Source organism: Protomyctophum parallelum, assembly GCF_964188405.1.
Source record: "Protomyctophum parallelum genome assembly, chromosome: 8".
Lineage (NCBI taxonomy): Eukaryota > Metazoa > Chordata > Actinopteri > Myctophiformes > Myctophidae > Protomyctophum > Protomyctophum parallelum.
In genome coordinates, this window is record NC_139703.1 from 38,997,716 (window position 1) to 39,009,772 (window position 12,057).

At 41.1% G+C, this 12,057-nt stretch overlaps 1 protein-coding gene across 1 annotated transcript in view; it reads left to right on the top strand.

Moving 5' to 3' along the window:
* Positions 1–7,946: 7,946 nt before the first annotated feature.
* LOC310863639 (protein Wnt-7a-like) overlaps positions 7,947–12,057 on the top strand; it is a gene marked incomplete at its 3' end in the record, with an annotated part of 29,076 nt that continues 24,965 nt past the window's right edge. The window contains exon 1 of the mRNA XM_083772118.1: positions 7,947–8,038. Coding sequence (XP_083628244.1) covers positions 7,968–8,038 — 71 coding nt within the window. The 5' untranslated portion in view covers positions 7,947–7,967. The remainder of the gene's footprint in view (positions 8,039–12,057) is intronic.

Consider the following 12,057-nt stretch of genomic DNA (forward strand, 5'->3'; position numbering starts at 1 on the left):
TCATGCACGTAGTCACATACCTTTACGGGGGGTTGGGGGCGCTTGGGCCAAGATAGGTGTTGGGCCGCCGCCCATGGGCATTCAAATGCTAATATTTGCGATCCACAATGGGACAAGCAAGACTCAATCACCTTGTTCTGAGAAACTGTCACAGCGACATGGTGCAGGAATTGGACATGGATGTTATAGCCAACGAGTTCATCAGCCGTGCAGCTGTAAGGAGAAACACTTTCCTCGTACGTTAAATGGTACGCACCCACTGCCGTTATAGGAACCTGTCGCCCCTGGTTGGAGGGATAGATGATGATGGCCGATGGGTCTTTGGGGGGTGGTCCAGACCCAGGCTGTGGGCCTGCTGTGTCCCAGCTCATGGACAGCTACCAGAACCACATCAACGAAACCTGTATGGATGGAAGAAGAGCAATTTGAGGGGCAACATGGGAACCCTGGGGAGGCTGTGGCTCGATCAGGGGGTAGAGCAGGTCGTTCAATGATCCAGGGTTCGGCGGTTCGAACCACGGCTCCTCCTGTCCCCATGTCGAAGTGCTCTTGTCCAAGACACTGGACACCACATTGCCTCCAGTGATTGCCACCATTGGTGTGTGTGCGTGCGTGAATGTGTGGGAAGTGAGGACGCTGGTGTTGACTGTTCGACCACTTCACCTCCCAAATAATGTATGAAAACTATGAATGAATAGACCATTGTAAGTGCTTTGAGTAAGCAATCCATTATTATTATTTATATTAACCCCTTTGCTTTGATAAGAAGAGCTATTCTATATTATGTGGACAATGTGTTTGGGGTACTTTGGACTGTGGGATGATGGAGTCACCCTCCCGAGTCAGTAGATGGCAGTAATAAGATACGCCTCCTCCACCTCTATGATGCGTCACGAATTATTAGCATAGAAGAAGAAGAATGATGCAGAGTTGCAGACAGACAGACGAAGAAGAAGGAGGAGGACATTCCGACACGACACACACACTGTCAGGTGGGTTCAAAATAAACATCATTTCCAGGGTTTAACTTCATGCAAACAACGGCCGGGGAAACAATGGTGAGCGCAACACGCCCTAGTCTAGTGCATGTGCGCCATTCATTTCTGCGTCCCCCCCCCTCCCGCAAAGAAAGCGGCACGTCGTTGGAGGAACCAACATGCTGCATTCATGCTAATGTCGTTAGCCTCCACGGCTAGCTTACGTTCGTTTTAAATACGTTTTTATGCTGGCCGTTAATGCGGCTTTAAAATGGCCAGGTAAAAAAGTGACATTGAACGGCGTATCTGTGCCATTTAGAGCCATTATATATTATGTGTCCGTGGTGGTAAGCTCGCTGCTGACCTGACGAAAACAAAGCTAGCTAAAGAGGCTAGTCCTAGAATGGCTGATATTCCATTTATCGCTGCAGTGGTTCTCGAACTGTTCATTTTTAGAGTGTGCAAATGGGCCCGCAAGCCAGGGTCCATTTGTACACCCTCCCTCCATTCATTGACAGCTTATTCGTCCAAATAGGAAATTCATATCTGCTTAGTAATATTAAACGACGTTAAACTCACCAACACTGCAGCTGTAATTGTCCTCTTTCAATCTGCAAAGCGTTTGTTTAATAAAAAAATCACACCCGTGTGAAGTGAGGGGCGCAATCATAGCAACTCATGTTGCTATGATTAGGTGATGTAATGGTGATGTTAAAACAAACGGTGACAAAACAAACATTAAATTATCTTTATTGTTAATGGTATTTTAATGTTTGTGTTAGGGACAAGATGATGTACATTTTCCCTTCACAAACATTAAACCTGTAGGAGGGGCTAGCGCCCCTCAAAAATCACACCTTGCATCTTCTATATGAGGCACAAGGTGACAATAAAGATACAAGACTGGCAGCCACGCTCGCATGACTATGCAAATCGAGTAACCGTTTATGACAATGTGTTGCGCAACATCTCCACCATTTCCCTATAATATTGTTCACTTCTCTCACTCTGTGCTTCTGTTCCAGGCTGTTGTGTAGCTAGCACACTTCTGTTACACTCTGTCACAGAACTGGAGTGGTGGCACAAACATGGAGCAAAGAATCCATGTGGAATTCCTGGCTCAGACTTTTCCTTATCATGGAGAAGATGCCGTAGACTCTTCAAGGCTGGATGAAGGTGGAGGACGACCCCCAAGTCAGGACGGTCTTCCCCATGACCAATACGACTGAGAACATTGACGGAGTGATTGACACAGCTGGTGTGGAGTGATCTCAGGTCGTCGCTGTGGATGTGCTCACATTTTCCCCAATTTGTTTTTGGGATGTCCTACATCAGCACAAAGGGACTCGATCGATGTCACCAGTGCTGAGAGGAGGAGCTCTGACTGGGTGGTTAGGAGGTCGTAAATTATTATGCCCTCTCCCCCCACCCCCCAGGCTTCCCCAGGCTGAGGAGCGTGCTCGAATGAACTCCTTTGTCGAGGTCGAGGCCACAGTGACCAAGGAGCTAAGGGGCCTCTGCTTCCGTCATTGAATGGTGCATTCATATAGCGCTTTTTATCCAATGCATTACGTTCACACACATTTCATACGCTGATGGCGGAGGAAACCACACACCATGGACATCGGGAGCAATCGGGGGTTCAGCGTCTTGCTCAAGGACACTTCGACACTTAACTCTGGGGGGATGCCCGGGAATCGAACTGGGAACCTCACTTTGCTTTATTTGTTTATTTTGACAGGGGGGAAAAAACACAAATCGTTGATGATTAATTGTCAGACAAATACTTGTGATTAAGTAATGATTGTGGCAGGCCTAAGATTTTGCTTGCATAATAATCAAACGTTTTCCCCCTGGAGAAGTCTCTAGTGTTCTAGAGTCGGTGGCCTCGGCCGTCGGTGGTTTTGACGGACGGAGCTCTCCAACATGAAGAGGACGGAGGCGTTGGCGGCGGCGCTGTGGGATGAGGTAGTAGGTTGTATAGTTTTAGGGTCACACCCACACTGGGAGATAACTATTCAACCTACTATCTTTCTCAAAGTGACAATGACATCTTCTCGCTTCGACGTGTCCATGATTTGACGGATCGGTCCAATGCGCTGGTTTCTCAAACGGAGGTATATGATTTTACTGTTGTGTTTAACGATATATCAGTGTTTAACGATATATCAGATTGACAATCCTCGTGAACGTGCTGATCTGTAAGGGGCCATGTCCGCTGTCCACAGACATCTGCCATGCATTTCTCTATCCAAAATAGCAGACCTACAAGCTCTATGAGCTTGTAGATCTGCTATTTTTCAATAGCTAAAGCATAACATGATGCTAACACCAAAATGGGTTCCCGTTCAGAATGGGCTAGGTATAGATGCCGCTATCGGTGTCCAGCATGTATGTGGACACCTCTCCAAAAAGTTGAAAACGGTTCAACTTTTTGGAGAGGTGTCTGTCTGTCTGACAACCCGCTCATTTACCGCCTCAAGTTGAATTGTACCACAAAATAAATCACACCTGTGTGAAGTGAGGGGCGCTCTTATCTTCATGATTTATGATGATTTTGTCAATGGGGAATTTCATCTCATTTCATCTAGGACAAAATAAAATAGCCGATTTGCTCGTCTACATATGACGTCATTTCTCCATTCATTGTCAAAATGGCATTTAATGTTTGTTAGGACAATAAATAATCTAATAATAATCTAAACAATATAATCTAATAAATAATCTGAATAGAGGAGGGGCTAGCGCACCTTAAAAAATAATAATTAATGTTATATGAAATTGGTCCAAATTGAGTCGTGTTGGGCCCGCCACTCATGTCGCTCATAGTGATGTTGCTGTCAGTCATGTTGGCTCTGCCCCTCATGTCAGGCTCATGGTGCTGCCGTTGGTCATGTTGAACATCGGGTTGTCGTAAGAACTCAAACTTTGAATTCTCATAATGGGGCCGTGGATTAAAGTCCTCAGTCGCTACGACTGATCTCAGTCAAGCTCTATCATGAGTAAAATATTAATGCTTCCGTCGTACAGTCTGGAGCAACGGAAGCTCCATCATGATTAAAATATTAATGCTTCCGTCATACAGTCTGGAGCAACGGAAGCTTGAGCATGAGCATGAGTAAAATATATAAAGTGGAAGTCGAGCCTCCTCCCCACTTCCGTTTCGTCTTTACAGATGCGCAAATCTATCCTAATATATAAATAGAAATCATCTAAACTGTGTTTGTGTGTGTGTATATATATATATATAGCTATAGCTTGCTGCTTAGCAGAAATGGGGAAAATATATTTTCGTGAACAGAAATGGCAGCTTCCTTACTCAGCTTTCAGGAGGTGTAGTTCCAGAAATGGCAGCCTCCTTACTCCGATTCCAGGAGGTGTAGTTCCAGACACTATAGCGTTCACAGATTGTGGAATAGTTGTCTGGCTACACGAGACTGGGGTGTTGATGAGACACGCTCCATACAAGACCCATGAACCATGCGGTCGTGGCCAGATCAAACTGTCATACCTATGATCACTTTCCGGTGATTCGTGTACTAAGAATGTGCTCATGCAGTGTGAGGTAGTAGTTTGTATAGTTGTGGGGTAGTGATTTTTGCCCTGTTCTGAAGATAACTATACAATCTATTGCCTTCCCTGTGGAGCTCTATAGCATCTATGTATGATTGTATGTGATCTGAAATATAATGTTGGGTTTTTTTAAAAGAAGAAGAAAAAAAATGCAGCCTTGGTGTCCCACTGATTCTGAAGTGGAATCAAGTCCCAGTTGTAGGCACTGTAGTAGCCACCTCTTTTTCTTCATATAATAAGGTCAAGGTCAGTAACCATATTTGTCTTTTTTGAAAGAAGGTCGGCAAGACGACGCATTGCTGCCTTGTATCTCTAAGGTTTTAATGTTTCAATAATGTCTTGATCTGTTAGGTCACGGTGACCGTTCTTTAGGTGGTGCTTTACGTGGCCCACACAACGGCCGGGCAGCCAGGGATGGGACACGGATATTCCCCCTCCTCCAGAACAATCCTACTTTAAGTATAAGGTCAATGCATGACATCGACATGCCCCTAAAAACATGTTAAAACATACAAACATATTTATGAACAAAATCACAAAACTCATCTTTTTGGCATCTTGAATGAAGCCATTAAGACCTGAGACCAGATTCTACAAAATGTCTTCTAAATCCTAACGGTTTTCTGAAGAAAAAAAGAATATGCTTCTATGTCAGTGGTGCTCAAACTATTTCACGTCAATGATTCCTCAAACATGATATATGTATTGTATACAATATTGTATGTGTCACCGTTTCCTCGATTCACTTGAAAGGGGTTCCAGTGGTCTGGAAATTTGCCAGACTAGTTTTGGTTCTCTTTTTTTAATTTGTGATTACTTGAGATTTTACCGGGTGTTTCTTCTTGTCCCAAGTGTGGTTTGGGGGACAGCAGAGTCAGTGTTAGGTCCCTGTCAAGAATAACCACGTCTTGGTTGTACCTGAATGATGCTGTTTGTTTGGCTGAGTTTGAACTTGTTTCCATGTGCCTGAAGCAGTTAACCAGCTATTCAGTATTGTACATCTTTCAACTAGGTAGTAGGTACCCAGGTGACACACAAATAGCATCGCTGTGTCCTAACTTTATTTAAAAAAAATATATATATATTTTTATTTTGGGTGGGTTAATACTTGTTCATACTACAGTGTTACACCAAAGCATCAATGGCAGATCCACAAGCTCAATACACTGCGCAAAGCTTGTAGATCTGCTACTTTGGAATGTTGAATACTGAAAAGTAACAGTTTTGGACATGATGAGGTTTCCACCCAACAGAGACTATATTCATATGATATTGGATTATTTTGTGTCGCCCCCATTTGTATGTATTTATTTTCCCACTGCGAATAATTATGTTTTGCAAATCACTACATTGTATTTGCGCAATTTGTATGTTCTCTATCCAAGTTATGATTGGCTGTCAAACAAGATAATAAAATACATTTGTATGGCATTCCTTCACTGTATGTGTCTTAATGCAGTGGTTCCCAAAGTGGGGTTCCCAGGGGTCCTTGAGGGAGTTCCAGTGGGTCCCCAGCTAAATTATAGTTTGGAACCATTTGGACCATTATGTGTCTGTAGATCTCAGACTTAAATTAACAGTGATTTTACAATATAAATTGGGGATCCCAGAGATAGAAATGCCATTAAATTGGGGGTCTGTAGACTAATATGCATGTCAAACTGGGGTTTCCTTGAAATTAAACTGGTTGAGAATCACTGCTGGAGCCGTAAAAATCTTCTCTTATGGGGGGTCCCTGGCATATCTCTTCAAATGGGGGTCTGCGGGCCAATAACCAATAAGTGTCAATTTGGGGGTCCTCGACATGAAAAGGTTTGAGAACCACTGTCTTAATGTTTTATAAAGGTTTAAACCTGACAGACGGGTCATGATAGGCCTACACTACAGCAACTTGATGATCGCCCCATCATACATACCTCATGTAGTCTGCTTGTGCATTTGAAATAAATACATTTGACTAGGCTATAATGTGTTCTCTCTTCAAGGCTGCAAGGTGCATTATTATTTATTTTGCACAGACGTATCCATTTCATTACTGTCAACTTGTGTTTCAATTGCATCATCATGAATGATCATTATGAAAGTTCAAAAAGTTAATTTGTATCCACGACCACGTAATTCTTACCATGGTAGTCACACACTTCCACCAGGAGATGGCGCCGTTAGGCAGCCATCATGACGGCTCTCTTCTTGTAGAGACTTGGATTTCATCTCAAACCAGACAAGATAGCGTCATAATTCTTGTTGTTGCACAATTGTTGCCGAACTTGGCTGATAAAATAATAGGTGTTTATTAATGCCACAAATCAACCTCTTAATTGAGAAATGCGATGCAATATTAGTGCATCGAAATTACAAAATGCAAATCTGTAGGCCTAATCCCTTTTTTAATATTCATATTATATTATATTAATTTTGAAAGCTATTTATCAATTATGTAAACTATTAAAGTGAGAGGGTTCAACTCAACATGTTGTTTACAAAATGCAAATCTGTAATCCTTAAAAAAAAAAAAAAGATTAATCTATTTTAATTTTGAACGCTAATCTAAAATTTCTGTAAACTATTAAAGTGAGAGGGTTCAACTCAACATGTCGTAGCCTACGGTCTCTCGGAGTTCCTAGGATGTCTGCCTGTCTGCCCCCGTCCCGTGGGAGGAGCATTTCCATCAGAACAGATAAAACCTGGCGGTAGGTAGCTCTGCTTGTTGCACAGGATCATAGCAGCACTGCAGCTTCTGTTTATCAACGGAACACACTTCTCCAGTCTGGTCTTCACATCATCAAACACAGGACGGACAGGAGGGTCTCAAAGAGAAGATCTACGAGAGAGAGAGAGAGAAAGCAAAGGGGGATTAATGGTTCCAGCCGATCTTAACTTGTAGTGTAGTTTTGTTTTGATCGAGGTGCATGCGCTGCAAAGTGCATTGATTCCAATCATATATTTGTGTGTCATATCTTTATGTTGCGCTCGTTTTTTTTGTGCGATCGGAGTATTCTACCTTTAGGGTGAAATTGTCTTTTTGTTCCTTATTTTTTTCCTATTTTTGCGGAACACGCCCTGATACAAAAGGTATAGAGAAAAAGACCTCAGGGGATCCTCCAGAATATTCCCGAGAAAAACGACAGCCAAAGCCTTCTAATGATACTGCACCAGACGGATTATTATTCTGCCAACAACATAGACCCAATGAGACTGAGACAAACTTCTCAGCTCTGTCCTGGGGACACCACCACCATCATCATCTTCTTCTTCTTCTTCGTCGTCATCAACACATCTGGAAACACCTGGGGCAGCCGCTGCACTGACCTGCGGCCGGACACATCAGCTGAGTCCAGCAACATCTCGTAGAGATAAACTATATAGGCTAAGACAAAAAATAACCCCAGAGAGCCGTTCAATAAACGCACTTCAACCATGAGTAGGAAGACACGACGATGGATTTTCCATTTCTTCCTTTGCCTTGGAATTGTATATTTGAAAATCGGGTAAGTTTGACGGCATAATATTTTTGTTCTAGGCCTATAGCAATAAACCCATCCAAACCTTTTTTATTTTTTTATTCTTGAATTGAGGCAAGGATATAAAAGTCAGATGCGAGTATTTGTTTTTAATTGTCTTGATACAAAAGAGCATGAAGGGGCACACATGTTTGTAATTGCAACTCATCCTAGCCTATCTGACACTATAGCCTACACCATAAAATTGTTAATTTAACTTTGAGCAGCATTGAACTACGACCCTTAAGGGGATGTCAAATGAGCTCCCGTCCCAGAATATGCCCAGATCCTATTTATTTGTGATAATTTGGCAAAACATCTGAATGAAGTTCTTTAAACATTGATCTGACAATTGGCAAAAAAGTCAGAAATTTGAATTGAATGTATCCTATAACTTACTGCAATAGAATGGAGTTTTATAATTTACTATAGTAATGATTGTCATGATGCAACAGATGATGAATAGAGCTCTTGCTCAGTATAGGAAACTGACTGTGCCAACTGTAAGGACCCCAAATTGACCGTGGACCCCTATCTGGGGGGGGGGGGGGGGGGGATAAATAAATAATAATAAATAAATGTGAGTGACATATAAGAAGATTTGTGTAAAAGAAAGTTCCTAAAATGATTCCAACATGTTCTAGACCAGGGGTGGCCACACATTTTTGACTTGAGAGCTACTTTCAAAATGACCAGCTCAACAAGCAAAAAAATATATATTATTCTATTGCTGAAAATAGTTTAAACTGTACCTTTTTATTTTTTATTTTTTGTATATAACTTTGTAATACTGACGCTTGTGCGCAACACTCTTGAAAAAGTATTGCTTTGTGGGTTTGAGCTGACATGCCCTTTTGATGTCAAACAAGTCACCTTAATTCAAATGGCAGATACATTTTTTTATATATTAAAATTATATATATTTTTAGGGACATGTCATGTGGTCTACCTGTATAGGCTTTGAGATCTACTGGTAGATCACCTTTTGGGCACCCCTGTTCTAGATGTTATTAGATCTACAAGCTCACCCCTGTTCTAGATGTTATTAGATCTACAAGCTCAATGAGTGCAAGATCGGCTATAGCAGATGCAGGGGACCCCCAGGGGTCCTTGGGGGGGGGGGGGGGGGGAGGGGGCGGCGGGTTCCAGCTAGGGGTCCCCACCAGCAAAATGCGTTAATCACAAATCACAATCATTTGAACCACTGCATCCACCTATAGCCTGGCTATTCAAACATAGCAATGTCACTTGATTATGTCACATCAGCTATCTTTGAGCATTTTTGGAAATACAAAATAATATTCTCTTCTGGGGGTGGTCCCTCCCCCTGGCACAAAACATTTTTCAGATGGGGAGGTCTGTGGCCTAATACACATGTATTTATTTGGGGGTCCTTGACAAGAAAACGTTTGAGAAGAGTTGTCCCCTGACCGAGGGGGTCACTGAAAACCCCTATCGTTCACCATGTGGTCGAGAATACATTTGTGTGTCTACTGAAGTTGAGTAGCCTCCTAATTTGCCTCCTAGTTTGTCCATCACTGACAATTGACAAAGTATCAACTCCAGAACTTGAGTCAAAGTATAAATGCTCTTTGTCAAATATTACTAGAACTACAAGTGAAAGTTGCTCTGGCAAATTTGTACTCGAGGTAAAGTAACGAGGCATTTATTAATTCTGAAAAATGTCTAATGGATCACTTAATTTCTTAACTGTAGGCTTTGGCGTTTTTAGATTGATGGAATAATGTATTAGTCAGAAATAGATGTGAACAACACTCGGTACAACCAGACATTAAGGCTAAAAGGATCCTGCCATCCTGGGGACTTGTTTCCATTATGGTCCTATGTGTGTTCAATTCATCAACATAGCATTAAAAAATAGCATCAACGAATACAAAGCTCGGTTAGGGTTATGTGAAAACATAAAACATAAAATATATGTTTTTTCCCCTTCTTTTTCTAAAAGGAAAAACAAAATAAGTAAAAAAAAAATAGTCAAAATAGCAGATCCATCATGATGTGTTGCAGATAAGATACCCTAGTGGCCTGAATATAAGATGGAAATAAATTATTCAAAAAGATGGGGTCGTATTATAATCGGGGACTATTTGACATTCATTGTTCTTCTTCCACAAATTAATCTTGAAAAATGGGGGTCGTCTTATAATCAGAGTCGTCTTATATTCGGCACAATACGGTATTAAAAAAAAAAGAAGTTTGCACCACTACTACACTGTTGTCCGAAGGTGTATATAAAAATAAATGAAAAACATTTTTCCAGATTATTGTCAGAACAAACGCTATATGACAATAGTTGATATAGTTGCAGCAACACTGTTTTCTCTTCATGCATGCGAGTGTACAGATATACCAAACCATTTGGTTAAATAAACACATTTATTCCAGTGTAGATGTGTGTCAGAGGTATACTACAACATAACTGAATCTAATGGGGGTAATGTCTAACAAACTGGGGGTCCCGACTCCTTGAAAATGCTGAAAATTGAGATTGAGAATGACTGAACTAATAAAGTCTCGTGTCATCCACACATCCACACAGATTACAGTTCTCAGTCGCCTTGACAGATTTCAGTCATTTGGATTCCACAGAAGCCACTTTGTCTTCTGTTGAAGCATGTCATGCATGCACCGAAAATAGCCGATCTACAAGCTCGCAACACGTTGCGCTGCAACGTGTTGCGAGCTTGTTGATAGGCTATTTTCAATTGGTTAATTTAAGATGAAATTGTATTTGAAGCGGTCAAACTAGCAATGGAATACGTTACGGTATGCTCAGAAGCATCTTCCATAAACACGAATGGTCTCAGATTAAGGTTAAAGCCGATCACTCTGTGATTTCTTCAACTGGTTGGCTGTATATAGAATATATATATACAGAATATATATTTAAACAATGTGTTTTGTTTTTCATTCAATGTTTATTTATTTGTAATGTTAATTTACATTTTCCTTTTTGATAACTAGGCAAGTGCAATCGTGTGTGTACGTGTGTGTGCACGCGCGCGTGTGTGTGTTGTGTGTGTGTGTGTGTGTGTGTGAGAGAAAAAAGACAACATATTGGGGAGGAAAAGTATAATACTTAAACAGCATAATTCCATAACATTCCTCTTCCACCACCGGATTTGAACCCGGTGCAAGTGCTGACATTTTTACCATTGACCTAATAGAGCCTGCATGCGCCTGCTTGCTCAGGAGATACATTGAATCTTGACCTTCAGGTCAGATCCCGTGTCTAGGTTAAGACATGACCTTTGACACGATCTAAATCTCTCAAAACAAGAGCATGCAGGGAGCCAAAATAACAACCCCAATTGTATTTAAGTTGTATTGTATCAACATGCTCTACCCGTCTACCATACAGATTGGACAAAATTACATTTTATTTACATCGTCCTTCTTTAAGTAATCAAGCTCCTTTCATGCTCTTTCAAAAATCACAGGCTAGGACTTGGCCTAACAAAATGGTTCATCATGTTGTGATGTCTGAAATTCTTTATTAGGAACAATCCCTTGAGATGAACCATCTCGTTTTCAAGGGGCTCCGCAATTCACAAAATACACTTCATACATAAAGACACTTTTTACAAACAATTCAACCAGACAAAACGAAACAAAACAAAACAATACAATTCCTAGATAAACAAGAAACAACAACAAAACAACAAAACAAAAACTGCAACAAAACAAAATTTCACATAACATGGACATAACGTAGACATAACACATGGATCATTGCATCATGGATCTGCTACAGTGATGATTAGTGCAAACATGAACAGGTAGTCTCAAGATGAGAGGACAGCACAGTTTTAAACAAATGAAAAGATGTTATTGAACGAATATGGACAGGTAGATTGTTCCAGTCCAATTCTATGAATTTAAAACAAAAATAGTTACATCGTCCTGCTTTAAGTAAACAAGCTCCTTTCGTGCTCTTTCATAAATCACAGGCTAGGACTCTGCCTAACAAAATGGTTCATGAGTCG